Source organism: Rhinolophus sinicus, chromosome 14, assembly GCF_057876585.1.
Source record: "Rhinolophus sinicus isolate RSI-liver-muscle chromosome 14, RSI-T2T, whole genome shotgun sequence".
In the NCBI taxonomy this organism is placed as follows: Eukaryota; Metazoa; Chordata; class Mammalia; order Chiroptera; family Rhinolophidae; genus Rhinolophus; species Rhinolophus sinicus.
Genome location: NC_142514.1, coordinates 18,229,332 through 18,256,599, shown reverse-complemented (window position 1 = coordinate 18,256,599; position 27,268 = coordinate 18,229,332). Strand labels below are relative to the sequence as shown.

Here is a 27,268-nt window from a genome sequence, read left to right as displayed (position 1 = left end):
GGTGATATTTATGCTGCTGGTCCAGGGACTTCACTTTAAGAACCACAAGTCTAGACTACACCTAGGGTCCCTTCTAGTTCTGTTATTTCACAATTAATAAATTATAACTTAAGGTGTGTTAGACCTTAAAAATCACAAAACCCCCTCCAAAATGGGCGGGGGCGGAGGGAATTCAAACAACTGGTTCTCTGTACATCTTTTTTTTTTTTTTTTTTTTGGCAGAGTACTACCTAAGAGTTTTATAATAGAGGAAGTCAAGCTGTCATGAGGAAAATGGATAAGACAAAAAGCCACAGACTATTCTTCTAAATATCAAGAGGGAAAAAGCAGAAGCAAAGTTCTCTTAGGTTGCAGCTGAAATCTCAGCTACAAAGATAACAGTGATGATGGGAGTACCTTCCAAGTTTCTAAACTACAATCATAGGAAAACCGTGTCCCAGATCACTACTACATGTCAATATTATTAAACTGCCGTTCCCAATATAACTAAATAATTTTTGCCCAAGTCCTGTCTCTGTATCAGAAGTTTCAATAATGTTCCCAATCATAATTTTGGAGCTAGATGGATTCCTTTGGGACTGTTTAGGAAGTTCAAATTTAACAACTGGACTAGTAAGTAATAAATAGCATGTGGTCTTCCCCAGATACACCTGGCAATAGAGCCAAAACATCACCATGCTCTCTGGTGAAGAGCTCAGGGGCTTACACACCGCCACATCGTAAGGAGGAGAAATAATGAGGAAATCCTCATCTCATCCCAGACTGCAGCTGCTGTCCATGTGGCCTCCAGGTGAAGAGACTACATTTGCTAAACAGAGACCAGCCCACTCTGAGTATCTCTGTCAGTCCAGGTCTCCCCACAACACATGAGGGGCAGTCGTTACCATGGTTACCATGGAGCTTCTAGAGCAGTAGCTATTAATCAGAGCTACAGATCAAAATTTTCTGCGACAATTCACGAAGGCCTGGGCCTCTCCCTGGAGATTCCAATTTAGTGGGTCTGGAAGAGCTTGGGCTCCCCCACCCTTACCTCTTAAGCTCCTTAGATAATTCTAATGTATACTAGCTGAGAACCAGTGATCTAGAGAAACACTACCCAATAAAATCTCCTGTGAGGTGTAACTATTAAGTACTTGCAATATAGTTAGTGCAACAGAGGAACTGAATTATTCTTTTACTTTTAATTAAATTCAAATAACCACACGTGGCTAGTGGCTATCATACTGAACCACACAGTTCTAGAACAATGCTTGCAAATAATTTTCATCTCTCCCTGCTCAACAGCTCCGAACTTCCTACCTACTAACCTGCTACATCCTGTACAGTATTGTACAGAAAGAGCAAAGAGCGTAGCAAATCAATAGAATTGGGTTCAGATCCGAATTCTATCACTGTTTCACCCTGAACATACTTAGTTTTTCATCTAAAACGCACATAACACATTTCACACGGTGCCTGCTATTTAAATGCCCAATAAGTAATAGGTATTATCCATAATGATAAACAGGACTTCTGTCTGCCTCCAAAGCCCTCCACAGCATGCTCAATTCTACACATTTTCAGTTTCATGCCCAAGTTCCCCACACAGTACATGCCCAGCTCTATGCAATGGTACCCTGCAGAAATCCACCCTTTCAACATGAAACCACTCCCCAATTCTTCAGCACACTCCGATCGCTCCCATTGCTAAATGTCTTGTAAATTCAGTCAGAATCATAAGGTTTGGCATTCAGTTGTCCAGCTGACTGCATCTCTCAAGGCTAAGTTCTGGGAAGCCAGAGATAAAGGTCTTTTATTTTCAAAGTGTCCCCTCCCAAAGACCCCAAGTGCAGAGCGAGGGCTCAGTAACTGCAATGTGTCAGGCTGCCCTAATGCAAGAAGTAGGTGGGCGATACTATGGAGAGAAAGCCCAGATGGGTACAGCACAGGGAGTACAGTCAACAACACTGTACTAACTATGTACAGTGCCAGGGGGTTCTAATCAGGAGGATCACTTTGTGAATTATATAAATGTCTAAACACTATGCTGTACACCTGAATCTAATATAATGTTGAGTGTCAACTGTAATGGAAAAAATTTTATATTAAAAAAAAGAATAATATAAAGTCATTATTATGAAATACAGGAATTAGACTCCAAAAGAATTTGTCGTGGCATAAATATTTTAGCAACCACTGAGGTTAAATCACATTGAAATAGGAATAAAGATTTCCTCTAATTCCATATGAAATACAGTAAAATAGCATTTCAATTAAAAAAAAAAAAAAAAAGCCCAGATCACACCATCTAACTACAGGGCCGGGGGGCACACCCTAAACCAGGTTATGACTTTGAGGGCAGGAAAAAAAAGTGAATTGAACTGAAATGAAGCGGAGAGGGTGGAACAAACAGCCAAGGGAGAACAGCACACTGTTGAGAAGAATCTTATGTGCCATCCTTTACCCGACAGGCCCTCAAAGTGTACCGGCACCCCCAAACACACTGCTTAAAAACAAAAGACAAGTTACCTTTTCCTCTCACACAACAGGTGAACTGCACTCCCAATAGAGGACAGCTACTTACATGGGGACTAGTTAATAAAGGGTTCTATGATTCGTCCGTCAACTTTAGGAAATCTTCGCAGACGAAAAATAAACACAAGTCAAAGAAATTCTTATTCTAAAAGTAAAATTAAGGCATTTCCTTTTCCTGGACATCAACTTGCTAACCCCCTCCCTTACCAAAGGGTTTTAATCAACAGAATATGTAGCTTAGCAAACAAATACATTCGGCTCCAACAATCAGATCACTCTGTTCTCATGTCAAAGTTAAACATCTGCTCATTATCAGAAAGGGAGGTGGGCAGGGACCTAACTCAAACTTCTGACATTTAAAACCATTGTGAAAGATTTGTGATTTGCAGTTATAGATAAAATGCCAACTTCCAATCTCTTGTAACAGAGAAAGGGCCTTAAATCTTCACTTAATCAGTTTATTTGAAAGTAGCAATTTGAGACTAGAAAAATCTCTACTACACATTAAGACAGAAAAACCAGTATCATCAGCAGTGTGCAGGCACCAAGGAAAAGGCAACGGATGGTAAACACCAAACCCTGGCTGCAAAAGGCCAGAGATTCCTCTCTGGGAAAGACGGAAAGGAAATCCTTTCAATGGGAAACCACAGGAGTAGATTACTGTGATTATACTTCAAAAGCAAAGGCTCTGCTATAAAGACACATAATTGAGAGGAAAATGCTGCCCCCTTGATCAGGGAAGTGGGGCCCCCTGCTATATACCCTCCTGCATTCATAAAAAATAAAATAAGAAAAAGGGAAAAGAGCCGTAAGAAAACGCCCCATCTCTATCCACCACTTATCTCTTTCCAGATCACTGGCGTGTTACAAACTGCCTGCCAAATGAAATGCATCAAAAGATGCAGTTTAGGGGGCATCATCAAAGGCAAGGATGCCTTAGCAAGCTGGTCCCTCTGAATATATTCAGAACAAACAGTTTGCAGACTAACCACTTGCACAGAAAGTTCTCCTGCTCCAAGCCAATGGAATGACAAGCCCCTCCAGACCAGGGCGCTCATGCAATCCCGTACAGCTTCTTATTGCATCAAGCAAAGCCGTAAGGACCCTCAGGGGTTGCTGAGCTATAAAGACTGACTGTAAATTCTCCAGCCTCTGACCACGACTGATTAATAGAAGAGAGCCGAGAAGAAAGGACCAGGGACTCAAACTTCCCAGCAGAAAGATACTTTCACCAAAATGCACCAAACCATGTGACAGTCCATCAGGAAAGAGAAACTTCTTAATTTTCTTGAAATCTGAGTCCACCTAAGGAAAGCTCCAAGCTGCAGTCTCAAACCTAAGATGGAGAAAGGAAGTGACCAGGCAGCAACTCTAAGGAGCCAGGTTTGGATTGGCAAGAACACGAGTCGAGAGGGATGGGCCGGGGCTGGAAAAGGTGTCCATCAGAAAGTTTTGACTACTACTTGTTCTGTCACCCTAAATGCCAACTAGTTGGAGCCAGTATAAACCTAGAGCCATGATCTTGGATTTTGGACATTTACATATTACTCCTTAATCCTTGTGCTTTCAATTTATTCCTGGCCAGATTTGTTGTATGACTTTTAATAATAACAATTTTTTAAAAAGCATCCCTGGCTCTTTAACTGAAAGAACCCCCTAATTGATTCCCACAGTAATTAACCTGCATTTTACCTCAGAGAGCGGTAGTTAAGGAAGTCGGCACTGCTATTTATAACTCATCTCAAATTGAGGGCAGACTGCCTAAAATCTAACACATCCCAGCTGTACTCCTGTTTGAACTGGGGCCAAGGGAATTTTTTAAAGCAATCTTGGCACCGAATGAATGACACCAACAGTATGAGAGCGCGAGCGGTTGTGTTGTGGTGACGTAGCACTGGAGGTGGAATGGGAGGGGGCCAGTGTACTGTGATCCCTTCTTGTGCACGCCTGCTGCTCGCCGAGTCCCAGTACAGTAAGCTGGGAACCGCCCACTGAGAGCCAAACACAGGAAAAGGCTTTTCCTGTGGAACGCCTTGAAGTGAGAAACACATGGCTAATCTGCATAAACGCGAAGCCACACCGCCCCTGCCAGGAAGGTTAGTGCTCGTAATCTCTGGCCATGAAGCTGGCTGCCTGGGAGGACTTGGACTGGCGCCTGATAACCCAGAAAGAGCGGAGAGAACAGATGGGTAAGGACCCCGGCAAGAAAACAGCCCCGGGTCACATGACTCGCCACATGGCCCCGCCAGCACAAACTATTGTCTGGCTGCAGAGCTCCCATACAAAGGCACCCGGCCTCAGCTTCCTGTGATTACAGGGACAGGCGGCAGCTGTTGATCCAGTTCCCGTACCGGACCCTCCCCTGTTGAGAAGCATTCCAGGCAGGGACAAATATAAAAGTTAAGGCCTCTCCCAACCAACGTGCAAGTTCCACGTGGCCCCACTCACATCTTAGGATGGACAGCAGACTTCCAGAAAAACCGCCCTTTGGACCCTGATACACATGAGTTGACCAGAGAATCGTGCCCCATCCCCAGCCACACAGAAATCTGTATGCAGTGCCCCCCCATCCTGTGTTTTCTCACTCCCCCAGTACTTCAGGACTTTGAAGACTGGGCAAGGACTCCTCCCATCCCAACTGAGAAGAAATTGCCCAGAAACCTGCTTGTTTAGTTCTATCCCCAGACCCTGCCTCCTAAAACGAGACTCCTTCCCTTTTGTTTCGCATTTAAACAGTCATGTTTCCCCACCTAGGGCAATAACAGATTCCTAACCTCGTATGTGGCCTCACCAAAGACATCATTCAAGATTTCCTGAAATTAAATTGATGATATTAAAATAAAAATCCCTCATCAGGTATACCAACACGTGACCCAGGAAATCGAACCCACTCAGCCTATGCTTCTTATCATTCATAACCTAAGAATTAAAGCCCAGTTTTCCACTTCACAAAAGATGGAAAAAGATCCTTTCAGTCTAGTTCTGGTTCATTCAAGTTCTAAACAAGCTGGTCTATGTGAGAGATTACCAACAAGTTCGTAACTACCACGCCAAAGAGACAGGTTTTGGGTTGTTTTTGTTTTTGTTTTCAATTCTTTCAAAGTTCCGTAAGTGTCCAAGTTAAATACAAGTAAAAAATCCAAAGTCAATGAAAAGTTTTATCTACCCCATTCTGCTTAGAGAAACGATTCTACAAGGTCGGCACATTCCATTTTATGGACTTAGAAGAGCCCATTTCAAAGATATCACCCAAAGCACCAGCCTGACCAAACTCCTAGGAGGGGCTGCAACAAGACATCAGACTTAGGACCTTCCAACCCACACTGTCTCTAAAGTGACAGAGAGAAAGACAAGAGGCCTGGCTCTCTCCCAGGCTGAGCTATTTAGGCTACTGTGCTCCATCCTTCCAGATCAGAAGATCTGAGAAAACTCACTAAGGGTAAAAGAAACCAAAGGAGGAAGAGTCATTGAATCATCCAGCAAAACTCACAGATTATGAGAGTCTAACGTACTAACCACCTCACAGCTGCCCACCCAAAAGAGGCACAGCAGAAAAACCACAACCAGGTGGCTGGTATTTCTTTATTTCTTCTTTGGTCCCAGAAAGAGCCCTTCAAATACAGCTAGAACACCAAACTAATGAATTCTCCAACAAATGATAAATTCCTTCTCCTCATCCAGAGCACTTTCATTAGCCACCTTTCAACAGCGAAAATGCTCTTCCAAAAATGATGAAGTTAACTTTTTTGGAAGACCAAACTTAGCTAACCGGTATCTCCCAATTCCCAACAAATTACAAAAGCTTCTAAGGCAATCACACAACTAAAGAAAGAATTCCTCCTCAGGTGCTGCTTAAAATCCACGGTTATAAAAACAGTAAGGCCCCAAGAAGATGATTAAACAGGAACCGAAATACCACTTGATAAAATTAAACATCCCTTCTTTGCAACTTTTTCATCTCAAGAGTAAGGCAGCAGTGCAGCATGGTGCAGAGTACTAGACTGAGCCAACACCTGGGTTCTGGTCCCAGTTCTCTGCAGCTCCTCAGAGGGGCGGGCAGGCAGGCACTAACCAGGTTTTACCTTGTCAGCTACACAATCGAACCCTGCTCTCCAGATTCTGAATCAGCAGCTATGGGACGGGGCCAGGAATCTCCTCAGGCAATTCGTCCAGTCTGGGAGCATTTGGACTACAAGACCTCCCTCCCAAAACTCCTCCCATCTCCAGCACCTCAGATTCCCAGATTCCCAAATAAACAGCATTCTCAAAGCCAAGCTTTCCCAAATTCCTATATACCCAGTCCCTGATTTTCTTGTTCACCTGGGTATGTATCACCAACACACTATGTATGCTTTACTTATCTTGTTCATTGTCTGTATCCTAGATTAGAATATAATGCTCCAGGAAGGTAGAGAATTGTGTGTAAAACTTTAAAAGTAGGAAAGGAAAAGGAGCTGTGGAGGAGAAAGTGAAATTCTAGAGGCCTTGAAATTCCTAACCTCTTTGGTGTTGAGAGGAAATGCTTTGGTTCTACACGTCCAGTCCTAGGCAGTGGTTAAGAGCTCTGCCCCCACAATGCCTTCGACTTCTCTGTCCCTCAGTTTCCACATCAACAGAATAGAGATAATAGTACCGTGTTTTCCCGAAAATAAGACCTAGCCGGACTATCAGTTCAACTGCATCTTTTGGAGCAAAAATTAATATAAGATCCGGTCTTATTTTAATATAAGACCAGGTATAATATAATATAATGTAATGTAATATAATGTAATATAAGACTGGGACTTATATTAATCTTTGCTCCAAAAGATGCATTAGAGCTGACTGTCCGCCTAGGTCTTATTTTCGGGGAAACACGGTAGTAGCACCCCCAGGGTTGAAGGAAAGGAGTTAATACATTAAAACAAAACAAAACACAGTTTCCTCAAACTAGCTAGTCATGCTCTGGCCTCAGAACCTTTGTATTCACTGATCCTTCCGCCTGGAATACTCTCTTATCCCCTCCCAGATACCAGTATAGCTCACTCTTTTCATATCAAGTATCACTTCAATTTGGCCTTCCCTGGTGAACCTGTCTAAAATTTCAATCCTGCACACTTCTTATACCGGGTCCCTGATTAACTTTTTCTCCTGAGCATGTATCACTAGCACACTATATGGTTTACTTACTTGTTTAATATCTATATCCTAGACTGGAATATATAACCTCCAGGAGGTAGGTATGTGTCTGTGTCTGACTGCTGTATCTTCCATTACCTAAAACGTTAGCTATTCTCTCATCCTACACAAGTCCCAAATTTCTAGCAATAAAACTCAGAAACCAGAATAATAATTAAGGTGTGGTCCCATTTACTCAATACCGGAAATCCAGAGTGGTAAACTAGAGGTTAACTAGCAATCAATAAGGTTATGCTTTTAAAAAAAGAAAAAAAGCATACGCTCTGGCACTACTTTGAGCAAGTTACTTCATCCCTTAGCACCAGAACCATCTGTAAAATGGGAATTTAAAAACTTCCTAACAAAGATATGAGATACTGCAAATGATTAAGTACGTGAAATGTTTTTTACAGTACCAGTTCTCTCCACCGTCAATAGGAGAAAAAGCAGAATGGGATTGAAAGCAGTTTCAAAATACCTACTTAAAAAACAAGAACACACACGTTCGACACCAAAAGGATTGACCAGTCCAATTTTCAAGCTCTACCTACTTTCAGTCTGTTCTCCCAAAGGAATCCGTTCAATGGCTCCTTCCAAGAATCCTAACAGTGTAGCCCAATAATTTTCATCCGGGGCAATACTAACCCCTGAGACGTGTTTAGGAATAAAGTATGAAAGCACCTCTTTTGGTTCTCACAGCAACTCTGTGGTGTTACTGGCATTTCTTGCCTGAGGAGCAGGATGCCAAATGTCCCACAATGTCACTCCAACACAAACAGCCTCGCTAAGAAACAATGGCCTCTAGCCCATTAGAGTCCACTAGAGGTTAACGGACTCAAGTCCAATCTCAGATGGAGAATTTCCTGTAACATCTGACCCTGGAGCAGTTAAGGGAAAAAACTGACCAGTACCCATCCCAAGAGCCCAACTGTACAAAACTACCCCACTAGCCAAGGTTATCATAAATAAAAATTTATTTAAAAAATAGTTGGAAAATAATTTAATGAAGGTAGTAGGTCTCCTACAGTGTATTTATAGAATTATAATTACATACCGTGTTTCCCTGAAAATAAGACCTAGCCAGATAATCAGCTCTAGTATGTCTTTTGGAGCAAAAATTAAGATAAGACCCAACATTAAAATAAGACCCGGTCTTATATTATAGTAAAATAAGACCGGGTCTTACATTAATTTTTGCTCCTGAAGACGCATTAGAGCTGATGGTCCAGCTAGGTCTTATTTTCAGGGAAACACGGTAGTTATTTGTGATTTACTTACACCTTTCCCCAGTAGAAAGTACTCCACGAGAGGCAGGAATTATGAATCCTATGTTCACAATACAGTGCCTGACACACTGCAGAAGCTCCATAAGTAGTTATTGCATTACTGTAAGCAACTGGCATATGATAGGGACTCAGGTTTTGCAAAAAAAAGTATTGCCGTTTTGGCAAGTCCCAAGTAGTGTATGCATTAGACAACATTTCGGCAATAGGACTGGGCAATTAAGTGAGTTTTTAAAAAGTTCTTATCCTGAAAAGTCTCAAGAAATGAGGAATGTAATCAAAGTCCAGGAAATCTTGGTGGTATGCAAGAAAGGTAGGTTGGTATTCTGCATCCAGTACATGCTCAATAATTAAAAGCTTAATAATGTACAGACCTTGTTACCCACATGAGGTGGTATGGGTTGACACCAGAAAAAGGTACTTCCTCCCACAAACCATCCTTTGGTGCTTCAACTAGGGAAAGGACCTTCGTGGGGATGGATTACAAACCCAACTGAACGGGGCAGTTTTTTAAGACATTTTCTGTCCTGCTTATTTGCCATTCATTATTGAGTGATAAAATACACTTAAGGAATACATATAAAAGCAAGGGTCACGTAATCGTACAGAGCTTCACTGAGAAGGATGCATACATACCAAAATTTTTTTTTTACCAATTCTTTAATAAAAACAACACTTCTAAATCACACCTACTTCTTCTGACCTAGTTTCTAAAATACTCCTGCCTCTTCCCTATTAAACTGCTTTGCAGATACTGCTCAAAAACAAACAAAAAAGGTAAGGAAAAAACTGTTCCTAAACGACAAAACGTTAAGGCCTCATTTGCTTTCTCTTTTAAAAATACTCTGATTTTGCCTATTCCTTTCATTTTATCTGTAACTCCAAACTTGGACTGGTCTTGCAGGGGTTATATAAAAAGACCCTAAATTTCTCTAAGTGCACAGTTCTACGTCCTGCCAGTTTTTCCTTCTATACTAAAAAAGGTATCTGTGACATCACTGAACTGTAGGAACTTGATTTACATGCAGTCAGGATTCCATTTATCATGCTTTCATTGATTGTCATCAATCCAATCAAGATAGGTCTTTTGATAAAACACGCAGAAACAGCAGCAATGCCACAGTGTTTATTATTTCATTAATTCCTAGGACTGCCTTGGACCACTTTCCAAAAATGACAAGTTTTCACCTGGTCCCCCTAAGTCCACTCTGAACTATAGCAGGCATGTTTAAGTAAGTTAAAGAATGGCTCAAGGCACAGCCAACCTTATTAAGGTTATAGGTGCCTCCAAATCCTCAGGCTTCTTCAAATTCCCTGAATGAAAAGCCATAGAATCCCGTACATTTTCCAGTTCTTGTCAAAGCTCCAAAAGTATACTGGTATCAACCTCCTCGACACTGCCGTCCTCATTAATGTGCAGGAGACCCTGGCTTCATCATCTAGACCAGAAACACATGGGACCAGACCAAAGTTACCAGCTGTCTTTTCTGAAACCTATTTGTTTCTCTTCTTTATTTGCTATCTCTGGCCAGTATAACCAAATTGGGATGGATACTTGGCATGCTAAGCTATGGAAATCTAACTAAAATGTATCTCTCCCCCCACTCCCAGCCCACAAGTCTGTTTTGGCTCCCACACTCTTTTGAGATTGTCTTACCCAAGGCACACAGAATTTCCCGTTGGTGAATGTGGGGGGGGGGGGGGGGGTGTGAACCCAGCTATCTCAATCTCATTTTATTTTAACCCAAAATACCATAATGTGACCACATATTGGTCACTTGAGGTTTTATGTAGGGGTTTTAAAGAAGCCAACTCAAAGCTGCACTGGGAAAGCAGAAGATTCAAATCACAGACTAGAAAGAAAAACAAGAATGTTACAAATCTGTCCTGGGCCAAAAGAACCCTAAAAACAGATTAAGGAGGGCTAAACCAACAGTCTCCACACCAAAGGCAATAAAGTAGGAAAAGAGAAGAGGTAGAGATCATTAGGAAACTTCTGTTATTAGATAAGTAGAGAAAGGCACTTTCTGCCTGTAGTTAGCCAGGCCATTCCAACAGAGGTAAGCAGACACCAGGAATCTTCACTGAATGATATTGATCTGGAAGTGGTATAAATTGCATCTACAGTCCTGAAAGGAGGCATTTTACCAGCTCTGGTGTGGTAAAGTTACTGAGGTCTCCATGTGCTTCGCATTCTACTCAAGTTAGATGCCAAAAGAGAATGAAAAAGGAAAAAAAAAACAAGACCAGGAAAAATAAAGCTAAAAGTCAGAAGGATGATAAAGTGAGTTTAAAATACACAAACACACACAAAGAACAAAAGAATCCCTACTAAAGTACTTGCCTATGCATACAAATATCACATCACAGATCAAACTGTCAGCATACTGCCTCCTGGAAGCTGCTGCCTCCATCGCAGCCAGATCACAGTGATCACAACAGCTTCACTTCTCTGGCAGGAGGAAAGAGGTCTGGTACAAGGAAACTTGTTTTTAATGGGAAGGAGACAGAAACACATTGGGTTTTCAGAAAGCCCAGGTGAACTAGAACACTGGTTCTCCCACTGGTCTTTGCATTGTCAATGTTTATTACGACCATTCCTGTAACTCCCATTTCTGTGTCAAACACAATTCTTATTTAAGTCATACAGCGGGGACAGGTCTTGGCTCAAGTGTCCACTCCTCAGAGAGAGACCTCATCCACTTCAGAGATGGGACGACTTGTCAGGAACCTATTTAGAGGATTTATTTGCTAGGACTTCACAAGGGACACAAAGAAAGGAATCACAGCAGAACCCAAGAGTGGCCACTGGGGGGCAGGGGATGAGAGAGGCCCACTGAGAGATCACCAGGTCACCAAAGGCCCTGTTCTCAGACCCACTGGCCATCACGAGCAGAGGGGACGTTTGACATTTATTTAATGCTCCGATACTGGCCTTCGAGGAGCATTTTCAAGAATCACTTCCTTAGGCAGTTTAATCAGCTGGTCATACTTGGAGAACACCATAGGTTACCCTCCTAAAAGGATCCTTACCACCTTCATCAAACAACCAACACCACAGATTCAGATTATCCTCCTCATGCTGGGTCACTGAAGAGATGAAAGAGAAATGAAAGGCAGGGAGTTCCCAAGTCCTATAAACACACAGACTTGTTTTGTCACTAGAGCTTATCATTAACGTACAGTAGAAGATCCATCTCAAAAGTATTTTCTTTCTTCTCCCCCAACCTCAAGCACTTTTAACCTTTTCTCCATCCAATTATACTTTGACATCATTGGAGGTGAAGATACATTTGAAACATTAGCTTATGGTGTAATTTGGAAGAAGCCCCTCCAGGAATTCAGTTGTACTCTGGAGCCCAGTTGAGCATAAATCCAGCAGTTCCCAAACTTGAGCTTGCATCACAATGGCGTAGAGGGCTTATTACACAGAGCCAGTGTTTTGGATTCACTAAGTCTGGCAGAGTATTTGCATTTCTAAACAGGGCCCAGGTAATGCTGATGCTGATGGTTAGGGACCACATTGAGAACCACTGCACTAATCTAGCTCTCAAATGAGAACATTTATATAACTCAGATGTAGCTAAGAACTACGGGATAGCTTTTAATTTAGTGGAGACCAATACTGTCTTTAACCACTCAGTTCTATCCTCCTCTCAAGCAGGGGCCTCTACCAACCAGGAGTCATGTTTGAATTTTATTTGATAATACCAGTAGTACTTTCACATATCTTATTTAATATTTACTACAGCTTACAAAGTAGGTAGTTTTCCTCATATGATCGGATACAGATTCAGAAAAGTTAAGTGACTTGCCTAAAGTCACACAGCCTAAGGGAACTTTAAACCTCAGTTTTAGAGCTGACTGTGCTGAAACTATGTGTGTAGCACTCAACTTTCATGTGTTCATTTTCCCCAAGTGGAAAATTAAGACAAGAATCCCTGCCTCCCCAGTGAGTGCTCCAAGTTATAGAAAGTAAAATCACTCTACAAATAGTTTCATAATGCAAGTTAGATCGAAGTGAACGACTCTGTCTTTGAACCTGAATCTCACTCCCAACCCCACTCTCCAAGATCCCTCCCAAGAAAGGAGCTGAGGACTAAATGCTGCCAATTCTTACCACTGGGATCACATGGCCATTCATCAGAAACCTAAATAAAATCCTAAATGGAAAGGACGTATGGGACAGAACTCTAGGCATAATGTCAAATTGTAACCGAAGGCTTTTCAGTCTTTCACCCCATTTAAGAGTTCCAGGCTACTGCAAAAATAATGTCCCAATAAGCCTTAGTGTTTGAATAATTTATTCTGGAGAAGCAATTTTACTCGTTTATAGTGTTATAGCTCTGGAGAATCAGACAAACCTTGATTCAAATCCAAACTCTACCTTTTACTAGCTATTTGCCCTAGGGTGAATTTCTCAGCCTATCCCTGACCCAGGACAAAGCTATGGATAAACTACCTATGAGAATTGTTCCCCACATCCTTTATAATATAGTTATCTTTAGCAGCCCAGATTCCTAAACAGGTAAAAAGTTAGGTGTGTGGAGATGAAAGGCAGGTTATCCAAATCTGGATTATCAAGAGTTTCACACTCCTACTAAACTAATGCTGGACCAACTCATGAACTCCACCACTAGGACCAGACCTGAAAACTGCCCAAAGGGCAAGAGAGAAAGCCCTCTGTATTTGCCAGAGAAGACGTAGTAAGAAACAGCAACTAATTCCCAGCATTCTTGCTCAGATGACTTGTCCTCTAAGGACCTCAGAAAGCCAAAATAAGGTCTACCCAAGAAAGAAGGGAAATCACTGGGTTAGAATAGCCCAAAGACATATCTGCTTCCTCTAAAAGGCAGCACCCAGAACGAGCAGCCTTTAATCGTCCACCACGAGGCTGAACTCACACTCTTCCTAAAAGTCAAAGTACACCAGGCACAAGTCAGTTGAGAGGAAACAGCTGGACCCAGAAGCACTCATGCCCGGCAAGCAAGTTATGACCTCAAAGAAAACAGGAGGCAAAATAAAAAACACCAAGCACACAGCAAATGCATCTTTAAATGATATCACATCAACCCCTTAAAATCCCCTGCTGCCGTCATGTTCGTGCTAGATCTTGAGGGGGGAGTTCCTTTTAACAGAGATGTCTATAAATAAGCAAGCTGAAAACTAACAAGTTTAAGAGGGAAAAGCATACAAAAATCTTGGCTGCTACTGATGAGCCACAGAAAATCATGAATGTGCCGGTGCCAAGGGAGGAGAAAGTCTAATATCTAACACTGTAGACTTGGGAACCCAGAAGCAACGAAGAAGCCATAAGGAAGCCCAAATGCAAGGGAGAAAAAAAACACATGGCACATTTCCTCTTCATATGGGTGGCAATTTCCAGCAGCACTCTTGGCCTGCAGAGCACTTAGCTGCAGTGCCCAAAGCCCTTTAGTATTTCATATCAACATTAACTTCCAGGAGGGCGACAAAAATCTGTCCTGGATTACTGGGTGATTTCTAATATGTACCATAACCAACAAAGTCAACATTTTAGGGATCAAATTTCCTCCTCTGCAGCATGCTGGAATGCATTCTTGGCCTCCGACTTCTTCCCACTGCAGTACACCCTTAGAAAATGCAGAAGCCACTGGGAAATAAAAAGTCAACCTGTCCCAAGACCACCTTCTAGTATGCACAAATGACTAACAAAAGCAAAGAAAAGTTCACTCAGATGTCCCTTCACATTCAATAAAAGCTATTCTATCCATTTAAATAGGGGGAGAAGCAATTGCAGGGAAGAGCAGTCAAGGCTGTTCAGTCACCATTCACCCTACCTTGGATTCCTCTAAAACCTGGGATTGACTAAGGAGTTTATCAAGCCCCTATATACCTGCTGTCCATGGCAGATGAACCATTGCGCCCAATTCCGAGTTACTGGAACCTTGCTTTTGCAAAATGCCAGAACGGCAAGGCAAAAGAAGTTGAAGGATATTTCTAAACTAAAATCTGTACTCAAGACTCCACATTTCTATACTGGAACAGGGTAACCCATCTTTCTCTTCCAGGTGGCAGCACTGTAGTAGCCTGGCACTGAACACTCCATGCATCTTCAGCTGTTAAGCATCCACTTACAGCCCTTGAAAACTGCCAGAAATCATGTGTGGTCCAATCACACACGGACCAGCAGGTAAAAAGAAACCCAAATCACTACATTTCAAAGGTTCCCATAAGAAATAAGCAAATATTTGCAGCATTTATGAGCTTTGTGGCCACAGCCAACCTAATCAAAAACAATATTAAAGGCTATTTCTGTGAACAGATGGGCAAACTGCATAAGTGCAAGCTTACCCACCCATCAACCCTCAATGTAAGGCCTGATCCAAGCAACTCAGCTTGAGCTCAGCTCCCAGCTCTGCAGAAATAGCAGCAATCCAAGTGTCCCGACAGGTACCTCATGGCTCTTGTTTTACGAAAGGTCAACTGAGCCAACAACAACAACAAAAAAAACCCAGGCTCTCCAAACAAAGTTGAACTACCGTCACTGCAGAGTTGTCCAGGGCACACAACTCTAAGGGTGACATGACCTTCCAAACCCAAAATTACTACAAAAGAGCCCCTGAACGGGCCGAGAACTTGGCAGGTTGTACGAAAGGCCCCACATAACCACAGGAACCACTAAGACCCTGGAACCACTCTCTTTCATGGAATTTTATGGTTAGAGTCCAAATTCTCAAAGTCACTGGAATGAGACAACTACTGGTCTGTGGATGGATGTGTGATTTGGATTCTATAAAGCCCATAGAACTCCGTAGAGTTATGAAAAGGGAAATTAAATATTTCAACTGTCCCCTTCTTGAACGTTTAGCTTCACAAATCACTGCTTCTGAAAAGGTGTCCCAAGGTAACACATCTAACCCTGTTCCTTATTCTCACATTCCTTCAGCCCATAGACTATTTGGTCTCCTTCCGTTTATAAAACTTTGCTTTATAAGTTTTCCAGACACACGCACATAAGCATGCTTCCCCAAGAAAACGAAATTAGTCTGAAACAGAGATTGCCTCTATCTTTTTATTTTTAAGTCCCTTCTTAGTGTTTAATTGATATGTTCACATATGGCAATTTCCCATCCCTATTTGAATCTCCAGATCTCCCTGAGCTATATATCATGCTCTCAGCAACAAGTCTGAAGTTCTAATACCCTGACCACCACCATATTGGGAAAGGCCAGGGCAACCAATGTCAGTGTCAACCCAAGGTTCTGTATTTTGTTTTAAAACAAGCTGATAAGGTTTGGTAAGTTAGCTGAACCTAAGAATTACGGTCAGGGTCATGATTACATTCATATCCCCTATTACAATGCTAGCGCTCTGGTCTAAAAAAACACTTCATGTGAAGAAAACTGGTGTCAAAGTCAATGGATTTAGTTTAAAACCAGACTTTGGGAAGGTAAATCTGGTCATCTCCCAAGACCACCAAAGTAGAGTATACTACAGGCAGACAGGTTAAGATATACTGTACTTCTAATACACCTTCGTAAAGAGTGTTTCATTGAAGGAACCCAGAAATGTTTTTAATCCTAAAATGGCAACTTCAAATACAAAGACTGAATCTACCCACATAACCCCTCAAGCAGGATTTACTGAGTCCCCAAACATTTGGACTTTGTACTGACCCAGGAACCTAGGGTATTAATTTTAATACACATGCAAATGATGCACAGAGTTCAGTAAAAACTACATGCATAAACCCCTTGGAGGGGGCTTAGAACCCTGAGAGCCACAGCAGAACAGAGAAGACGGGGCTGAAGTGGCAGTATCTTTTTCTCCTTTCCGGTATTCCAAAAATGCAAACCCAACCCTAAAAACATCTCACCAAACTACAAAACCTTTAACACTCCAAGTCTCATACACCAAGCTTTTGGAACACACTTACCTCACTACTGAAGCATAGGGCCTTCTTTCTAAACTTCTGTTTTCACTGTGGAATTGTAATTGATTTTGACCAGGGTTCTACAAGCCCTGAGCTTAGCATGGAGCCAGAGTCACAGAGGCTTCTCTTGGAAAGCAGCATCTTTTCACTTCGAAACTCGTTTAGATCATCTCTCCTCATCTCTGAGCTCTCCATCACCACCCCCTGCACTGCCCTCTTCCGTATTCCCATGTCTTTTTCTCCAGTGTTATTTTATTGCACCACATGAGAAGAGACTAGCATTATCTTTGCTTGAAAACTGTTTATTAATTTGCCTGTCAAACATTCTATAGAGCCTTTCACATCTTACTACAGAAACCTCCTGGGTACATATTGACAGCTCAGCAAGTATTTACACAAAGCTCTGAAACATTTGGTTCCTTCAGAGGGGAAGAAGCTGCTGCGTCAAGCAGAGAATTATCAAACACCTTTCCCTCTACCTTCTTCCCTCTTTTATAAAGGGAAGCTTCCCTCTAGCACACCTCTAATATGCCTAAATTACACTTTTAAACTACTAAGCCAGGAGGAGAAAGCACGGAAATTCAGGTGTGCTAGAGAAAAGAAAGAACAGCATTTCTAGGACCACTTGCAAACCACACCACATAGTTTAAAAAACAAGGGTATGAGAAAAGGCAATACGCCTATGAAATTGACCCTGAGACACTTAGCTTTTCCTGTTCCACTGTCAGGAACTTTTGCTCCCATCAGAAAAACTTACAGGGCAAGTTCAGGCAATCAGATTACAATCAACTGCCCAAACCAGACCTAGACCTGTCCAAACACCAAAAGAGTCTAGAGAACCTAATGCCACCTCTTCCACCTTCCTACCCCACCCCTAAGACCTGAAAGAAGCAGTGTTAACGTTGAATTTATGAATATCCACTCCTCACCCCATCCCTAATCTATCCCCAAAATTCCCTCTTGGAGATTTTTAAGCAACTATTTTTCAAGTCTTGCTTTAATAAAGTCTGCCTAATTTTGCAATTACTATTTAGTGTTTTTAAACCACCAGCCAGGTGGAATGACTAACGACAAACAAATTAGCAATTTAAAGGCAAAACAGTCTAGTAGGGCTTTTTCTGCAAAGGGCTACAGACCACCATGGTACCCAGATGTACAGAACTTGTTCCTGTAAACACTCAAAAGAAAACAGCTTTGAGTTCCTTGAACCCAGGGTTAAAAAGATGGTCTCAAGACCCCTACCTACAAATGCACAGGAAGATGCTGCCCTCATAATGAGCCAGGTATGGAAGTACAGAAAGGTGTGCAGCATCAGAAAGGGCCATGCAGTCCACCAAAAGAAACAGAAGGCAAATGACTTGCCCAAAGTCCCACAAGCTTAATTCAGAGCTGCATGTGGAATCAAAGGCTCCTCTTCCGGAGTCTTGTGCTCTTTACCCCTCACCAATGCGTGGCACACAACTCGATGACGATAATGACCAATCCAAACAAGGTAAAACCCTGAGATGAAAGTCATGGGAATCAGGACTCCTTTTCAGGGACCAAGGTATCCTAGCTCACTGGCAGGAAAAACTACTCAGTGCCAATTTATTTTGAATACCATTATTTTAACCGTATTTGCATGTTTCAGTTGCTTCTAGAATTTTGGGATTTGAAGCCATTCAATACAACCGGGACGGGGGTGTGGAATGGTAAGGGGCTCAGACCATTACTTTGTCTATTTCCACATTCTTTAAAAAGTTCACCAGCCTCTTTGCAAAAGGCCTACTGTAGACATCATACTCTATAGGAATCAATCCAACATATGAATGTTTAATGCAATCCAAGACATCTTGTTACAGCAGGTGCCACTTGTCATGGTTACTATGTCATACACAAAGGAAGGGACCTAAAAAAGTCCTCACAGGGCCCAATACAAAGAAGCCAACCTTGGTCCTGGCTGCTTTCTCTTTTCTCTCACCACCACCCCAACCCCCATCAACCCCAGTTCTCTCATGAACAGTACAGAAACACGAAGCCCCCACAACTACGTGCCATCTCCGTGTGGTTTTCCTGGTCCCTCCTACTTGAGAGAGCTCCAAGAGTCCTGTATTTCAGCCAGCCCAGAGTTTCTGCCAGTAGGCATTCCCACAATAAGCCCAGGATTCCTGTATTTGTTACCCAGTAGTTGGAAATAACATTTGATATTTCCATAGCAGTATCTAACAGCCAAACTACTACAATCAAATCCAGCTTGATCCTGGACTACATATTCTATTTCATTTTTTACTTTGATGAGCTGGTACTTACTATTCTCAAAGTACTACACACCTAGAAACATCCCATGTAAAAAGCTTTATATCAGGTAACCGAAAAGTATTTCATCAGTAGGATTCAACACCTTGAGACACAGTACTTACTTATGGAAAGGGATAGAGAGAGAGTTTGTTGGAATCTTCCCAGCTCCTGTGAAAAAGACATAGCCACAGTACACGCACGTACCTAATCATTATTTCAAAAAGGCAGAGTCAAATGAGAACATTACCACCTTAGCTGTGTCAAGCAAGTTTCTGCAAAATACTCATAACCCAAAACTGAGTTAGGGAAACAAAGAGACAGCAAGATCCTATTATTTAAGAATGCTTAATAGAGCATCATGGTCTGACAAGAGCTTTATCCTTAAGTAGCAAAGAGGGATCCAGAACAAAATCTATCTACCTACAACCCTTATCTAGACTACACACTTGAAGCAGCCCCATAAAACTGGAAATTGCACCGTCTCTTCCACAAGTGAATGCTCACTAGCCCATTCTCTGGGTCTCAGGGTAGTAGACAACTGAACTGAAACCAAACAAGAATCTATGGCATGAGAAGTGCCAGGTCTGGTGATGTTAAAAGGGAATCAGAAAATTCACCCAAAGGCAGCACAAACAAGCTTCGAAACAGGGACTGTATCTATTTTCCTACCATTTACTCAGCACAGAGCATAGTATCTAGCACATAGAAAGTGTTCAAATATTTCACGACTGAAAAACAGAAATCACTATGCAGCAAAAGTTGGTTTTATTTCCCTCCTCCCCCCAAAACCAGAATTCAAATTAATCTTTGCTTTAAATGAGACTTGACTTACCCAAAATTATTTGCTCAAAGTTTAAGACAGATAAATTTCTCACCCCCACCAAAAAAAGAAGGCATGAGGGGAAAGAGGTGTAGAATAGATATAGAATGACCCAGAGACAAGAGAATGTTGTTTTCTAAGACAAAAATCTTCTTCTCCAGACACTAGAAATCCAATCAAAAATTCCCCTACCTCTTGCCCAGATGTACAACATCATGGAAGACACGGAGTCAAGGCACAGAGCTCTAAATCTGCCGTCTAACACAACTATTTTCAAAATTCCCAGCTCAGTGGAAGAGTAGAAAAGCAGTTCCAGGATGGGGAGGGATACAGCTAATTAGGCTGCCTAAGGGAACCTACTGCCACAAAGGTAAACTGAGTACTGCTGGGAGGGGGAATATGGAGGGAGCTTTTGGAGCTTTCTTCCTCCTCTTTGAAAAGATACATGACTCCATAAAATACCCAGTATTTCTGATCAAAGCATTGTAAACACAACACGAAGAGGGAAAAAGCGCAAAATAAAAGAGAATGCATAAAAAAGTACCTGAAAGTTGTAATTTCTAAGCAAATTTTAAATATCACTGTAGCTCCTATCTTTCTTATCTTGGAATATAGGGAAAAAAGGAACATACCTTAACATGCAAAGAAAAAAATTGGTTGTCCTCTATTTTAAAGCTCTAAAATGACAAAATAGAAAACCCGCCTTTTGATATTCCAGGAACACCAAGCCAAGTCTTTAGGATAAACTCCCTCTCAAGATCCTGAAAGATGTCAGCTTCCCTTTAAATTGAGCTGCTCTACCAAATTTCAATTAGCAAAAGAGTGTTAAGATTCAACATGTAAACAAAGAATGAGGCCAGCTTTCCTTAAAACAGAACTCTTGAACCTAATATGAAATTCTCTGAAAGCTTCTAGTTCTCAAAAAAAAAAAGTTTTCTATTACCTCCTCCCATAAAGACCCCACATTTGGCACTCAATAAAAAATCCAGTAAAATAATTTCAATTCTGCAAAGTGAACAGGGTCAAAATTACTCAAGACAAATGGATCTTCAGAGCCATCAAAGAAGTCATTTATACCATCAGAAAAGTCACAAAACCAAAACAAACAGCAAACCCATTGTAGAGAAAAACCCAGCTACTGTTCTGACAACACAGAATCTATTTCAGGCTGCATAAAACATAACAAGCAAAATAAATCCAAGGTACAAGCAAAATGCCACTGCCTCCTCTTTTGTTTCAGGCACAATGTAACAAGGGCAGCCTGTCTGGGGCTCTGCTCCTGCTGATACAGTATTGCTGCTTAAACCTCCCTCCTCAAGGTCACAGCCAATTTCAGCTCTGGAATAAAAGGCAGATAGTGGCAGCGATGGTTTGGGTTATCACTGGCAGAAAAGCAGAGTGTAAAAGTTTATGAGCTCATCAGGATTGTTGTACCATTACATCAGAGGCAATTATAAATGGCCAAGAGCAGGAGATGGGGAGCCAATCAGATCACAGATAGGATGTCAACCTAAGACCAACTGTCTCCTGGCTTTGACAGAAGGATTTTACCTCCATAATTCAAATCCCAAACCAAAGCAATCTGCACTTACTACTCCAATCACTCAGCTGTTTACCAGCACTTCCAGGGAGAAGCCCAGGCCACTGGGCCGAAGGAGACTAAGCAGGAGGTGGCCCAAGCTGCCCTGGGTGAACCGCGGCCGGCCTCTAGCTGCCCCCAAGCAGGCCCCTGCCCTCCCTCGAGGTCCCCCCGAGTCTGAGGGGCCCCTCCTTAAAAGCACAGATGGGGGACGGCCTGGAGGAAGGCAGGGGGGGCAGAGAGGAGCGGCAGGTGAGCAAAGAACTGTTCACTTAACACCTGAGCTCCTAGCAATGCCTGCACCCCTAACCTGAGCCTCCAGCACCCCCTCACCCCTGACCAGGCCCCTTCCCCGCACTCTGCCCCGCACCCTCTTGAAGACCCCCGGAGTTCAAAGGGACCAGGGGAGAGGGAGAAGGGGAGCAGACACCTCAGGGAAAGCCCCACACAAAGGCTGAAGGAGGGAAGGAAAGGAAGGCAGACAGGCAGCCATTTTAAGAGAGAAGAGCCAGACAATGGCAGCTCCCCAGCAGTGGGGGCCCCGGACTGGGGGTAGCCCACGGCTGTGGCCTGGTCCCCGCAGCCGCCACCCACTCCCCGGACCCCGCTCGCCCCAGCCCCTCCCCATTCAGCAGTGTACCTGCGGGGTCCGGGCGAGCGGCTGCCCCCCGCCGCCGCTGCTCCCGGGGCTCATGGGCGCGTGGTGGCTCCTTTGTTGGGCCCCTCCCGAGGCAGCTGCCGCCGCCGCCGCCGCAGCAGCAGCCCCCCAGCACTGCGAGGCCATGTCCGCTGGGCCCTTGCCTGCGCCCCCGTCCTGGGGCCCGCCGCCGTAGTCGCCCCCGGGGTAGCCCTGGTAGCCCCGGGCCGAGCTGGGCGACGTGAGCAGTTGGTTGAGGGTGGGGGTGGCGGTGGGCTGGGGGGTTCCCCCGCCAGCCGCTGAGGGGCCGCCTCCCCCCATGGCCCCGAAGCGCTGCTGAGCGAAGGACGAAGACGACGAGGAGGCGGAGGCGCTGGAGGAGGGAGGCGGCTTGGAGCCGGCAGCCGCCGCCGCGCCGGAGCCCGGAGTGCCACCTCTCGGGGAGCTCAGCGCGTAGGCCTGGGGGGGCGGGGGGTAGGCGCTGCGGTTGGGGTAGTAGGAGTTGTACTGGTGGTTGGGGAAGCCGTGGTCGTGCGAGTTCTGCTGGGGCCCCGGGTAGGGCTCCAGGCCCCCGCCGCCGCCGCCGCTCTGCAGCGCTGCCAGGCCAGGGCTTTGTTGTCCGCCATGTTGTTGGTGGAAGACGGCGGCCGCCGCGGCGGCGACGGCAGACGGGCTCCGGCCGTAGGGTTGCCCGAAGCCGTAGGCTGGGGGCGGCAAGGCGGCCGCGGCTGAGTGAGGAGGCGCCCCCACCCCATCGCTGCTGCCGCCGCCGCCGCCGCCGGGCGGCTCCGTGAGGTTATTGTTCAGGGCGGGCCTAGGGCCCGCGTTCCCGTTCGAGTTCTTCAGGTCCGGCTCCGCGCCGGGCCCGCCGCCGCCACCCCCATTGCTCTCGGCCCCGTCCTGCAGCTCCTTTCCCAGCGGCTGCGGCGGCCCCACGGCGGGGCCCTCGCTTTCCTGCCCGGTGGCTGCCTTCATTTCCCCGCGCTCGACCGCTGCCGCCGCCGCCGCCTCGCCCCCCGCCTCCTCCCGCTGCTGCTGCTCCGCTTTCTTCAGCTCCGAGGGCGGCGGCGGCGGGTTGCCCAGGCTGCTGGCGGCGGCGGGGGCGACCTGCGCGGCCATGATCCCCGCTGTCTCGTCCGCGGAGAGACCCGGCCCTGTCTTCGACTTCTCCCCCCCTCCCACCCCGCCCCGGGGCCGAGTCCCCCGGGCTGCCCTCCCCACCCGCCCGGGCGGGCCTCGCGGGGCTCCGCTGCTGAGCTGCGCTCGCTCGCTCACTCCTCTCCCCCCCGCCCCGCCGGCTCAGGCTCCGGGCTGGCGGCGGCGGAGGAGGAGGAGGCGGCGGCGGCCGAGGCGCCGGCGGCTCAGCTGCTCCCGGCTCTGTAGGCTCGGGACCCGGCTCTCCCGGCTCATTCCCCCCAAGCCCTTGCCTGGGAATGAGGGGGGCGGTGGAGGCTCCGCTCCCCAGGGCCTGGCCCCGCTGTGACTCTCCGCTTTCTGCTGCCGGAGAAAGGAGGAGGGAGGGAGGGAGGCGAGGGGGAGGGGGCGGGGAGGGAGGGAGGGAGGGAGCGGGGGGAGGGGGGCCCGGGACGGGCGGGCTGGAGGGCGCGCAGCGGCAGCCGGGGCGCCTGGAGTCAGAGTCGGAGCGCGGGCCGGGCGCCCTGCCTCCCCTCCCCGGCCGCGACGCGGACCGAGGCTGCTGCGCGGCAGCGGGCGGGCGAGCGGGCGAGCGGCCGGACTGAGCGGCTAGAGCGCCCCACTCTCCTCCGAGTCCCCCTCACTCCGACACGAGGCTCAGCACTGCCATTTTACCCAGCGCCGTCGCGGCCGCCTGGCAAACCCGGAACGGAGCGCGGAGCGGGCGCAGGCCGTGGAACGGACTCGCTCCCTTCCCCTCACAAAGGAGGAGGGGAGATAACCAGCCGCGGCGGCAGCAGGCCCTCTGCCGCTTTCGCTCGGCAGCGCCGCCGCCGAAGGCTTCGGGGAAAACCCGGCACGGAGCCTGCGCCTTTCCGGAACCTGCGCCGCCTTCCTCCCGTCGTTCCTATCCGGGTCGGTCTCCTCTAGGCCGCACCGAGGGGAGCGGGCAGCGTGAACTTTACTCGCGTCTGCAGAATTGGCTCAGCCTGAGACCGCGGCCGCCTCAGGCCCAGGCCTGACCCCCTGGCAGCGGGCCTGGTCTCTTGGCTGCTACTTAGCACCTCTACCGTACTTTTCTTCTTCAAAGCCTTTTACAAACCCGCTCTAACGACCCAGCTGAGTGAGAGAGTGGGCCTTACTTTTAAACCCCTTTGCAAGCCTAATGTAATGATATAATGACACATTATTGTTCAGACTTTCCGTTTTCCTCTCCCTTGCCCTCAGTAACAGGTCCTCACAAGGCCCTGGGGGCATGAGGTCGGATTATCCCCATTTTACGGAATTGAAAGAAAGGGGAAGGGATTGCTCCATCACTTAAAGTTAGATGACAGAGGAGAGTGGCTTTAGAAAGTAGCAGAGTCCCCAAAGTTGCCCTTGTCTACTTAGCCTTTAAGCTTTAAAAAAAAAAAAAAAAAAAAAAAGTCAAGTTGTGTCATATCCAATAATGGGATCTGATTATCAGAATGGATTTGAGATCAAAGCTGGTCATCTCAACACTATCTTAAAATGCTCACCACTGAAGCTACTCTGGGCATATGATAGCTTCTAGCAGAACCCAAGCCCCACCTTTGTCTCCTAAGAGAACTTAGCCCACAGTGACCAATAACCCGTCTCCAAATACAGTACCTGTGAGCCTATAAACAGACCACAGAAGAAGCTATAAGGGATGGAGAAATGTGAGTGAAGGAACCACTGCAGAAGAGGAATGGCTACATAGAATGGCTAAAAGAAAAAGGGCAGTCTGACATGTAACTGAGAAAATGGATGCAACCCAATTTGTTTTCTATTCTCCATTGAAAAGATTCTTCAAAGTTTTACCATTACATTCTAAGAGAGGCCGATTGAGCTGGAGGCTTACATATAAAACTCCAGATCTACAGGCCCAACCAAATCCCAGCAGCAGCCTTTTCCTCCTCAGGCTGACTTGGAATGCTCTGATGTGACAGGCTACAAAAGCCAGAGGAGATTCCAGCGCCTCACCAGGCCCAAGGCTGCCTTAGGAAAAAGAAGCCGAGGCCCATGTAGTCACTAGCCATCAGACCCTCTCTCCTCAGCTTTTACAAATGGAGACTTCTTGGCCACAGAACTATTATCTTAGAATTTCCAAATTCTGCAGGCCCCTGGAGTTCTGTCTGTGCCACTGGTCACCATGAATAATTCGAAAAACCTGAACTCATTCCTACCCCAAAACACTTAAGAGCATCCTACACTAATAAGACAACACCTTCCTGTCAATCTAAGAGTGGTGTTCCCCTACCCCGCCCTCCTAGGAAGGAACCAAACGCCAGGACTTGACTGACTGGAATAGGCCACTGCCCTGTTTCACTCAGTCCTCAGGGGCAACAACTCTCCCCATGCATTAGGTCCTAGAAGCCAAATTATAGGCTGCCTCATAAATGGAGCTTGGCTATTTAATCAACTGCCTCTCAGCTGGCAAACAGTCCTGAGTCCCGCACACAAATGAGGAATTTTTTACATGCAATTACCCTGCCATTTTCCTCAGAGCTTGAGTGTAATAGGAAACCCAGAGCCCAGTGAAAATCTGGAAGCCAGAATGGGTCTCTCCAGAGGAAGCCCTCATCCTTTTTCTTCAAGGGCTGTGAAATTCGCAAAGTGTCAAAATCCCTTTCCTACACGTGGGCAAGCTGTTTAGAAAACAGCCACCATTTTTATTTAGCAATAAGGTAAAGTGCACAAAACAATCTATCCACCTGGGTTGGAGGTAATGTGGGATTTCTCCTTTTCCACTATATATTTTTTAAATCTCAAATCCTTTAGTGTTCTCTTCCACCCCTACATTTAGAGCCCCACACCATTATCCCAGGGACTGCGGAGTTGAAGGGGAACTTTCTTAGAAACTGGCCCATCAGCTTTCCCTCGGGGCAATGGCAGCGGGAAAGGGGGGGAGGGGCGGAGCTGGGCACGTGGCTGGCTCGAGCAGCGAGCCCTAGGTTTGGGGCTACGGGTCTTTCCCTCCGTGGAGTTTTCTCCCCTACGGCCCCTGCCTTTTAACCCCACACCCAGGCAGCGCAGGAATCCCGGCGCAGATTAGAGAACTAGGACTAGGACAGCGCGTACCCTCACGAAAGCGCCTCTGCCACCAACAGCCTGATGGCAAATATGGACTGAATCGTTGACATGGAAACCGGACTAAAGTCTCGCTCGCTCCCTCACAAGAGAGTTCTTATCACCATCCCCGACCGCACGGCACTAGGCAAACGTGGACTGGATTTCCCGCCTGGAGGATCAGGCGGAGTTTTTGCGAGCAATATAACTCGTGGCTGCGGCAGCCAAGGAGGGGGGCAGGGCTGCCAGGACAAACTGACTGAAAATGGCAGAGGATGTGCTCTCATTTTATGGATTCGGCTCGAGAACAAGGGAACAACATATGTTAAAATCCACGCAGTCAACTGCAAAATGTGGAATCGAGGCCTGAAGGGTTTGCAAAGAGAGGGAAACGTTCGCAGGGTGGACAGCCCTTCCTCTCTCTCAATTTGTTTCCCCTAAGTGTCCGAAATACAAAATTCAACAAACAAAAGATTGTATTCGGCTCCTTCCTTTACCCACTGCTTTTGGGGGAAGATGTTTTAAGCCCAGGGACCCAGTGAGGATTTGCCTTGGTTCTGAACTAAGGCGCGGGGAATCGGTGGAGCTCCAGGTTGTGGCCCCCATATGCGTCCCCACCGCGGCAAAAGAGCTGACACCCAGCAGAGCTCTCTCTAGTGCGAACTGGAGCTGCGAGTTTGAGCAAAAGGGCAACTATGTCAGTTGACGGAAGCCAGGAGCAGAGTTCAAAGCCTGGCGTGGATTTCCTTCTGGAGCTGTCTGTTTCTTAAAGTTTGCAACTCCGTGTTCAGAAACAGCCCCAGCGGAGGCTTTGGGAGCAGTGTGAAAGTCTAGCACTACCATCTGACAGCGAGCTGCAAAACTTTGGGCTGCATATTAAGAG

The 27,268-nt window shown here is 45.7% G+C and overlaps 1 protein-coding gene across 2 annotated transcripts in view; it reads right to left on the bottom strand.

Annotated features, from left to right (window-relative positions):
• Positions 1 to 23,378, bottom strand: part of ARID1A (AT-rich interaction domain 1A) — a 66,265-nt gene extending 42,887 nt beyond the window's left edge. The window contains exon 1 of one of the 2 annotated variants that reach the window (XM_088790630.1): positions 22,186 to 23,378. In XM_088790630.1, coding sequence (XP_088646756.1) covers positions 22,186 to 23,301 — 1,116 coding nt within the window. In that variant the 5' untranslated portion in view covers positions 23,302 to 23,378. The remainder of the gene's footprint in view (positions 1 to 22,185) is intronic. The other variant, XM_088790629.1, reaches the window with a different exon arrangement.
• Positions 23,379 to 27,268: the final 3,890 nt, after the last annotated feature.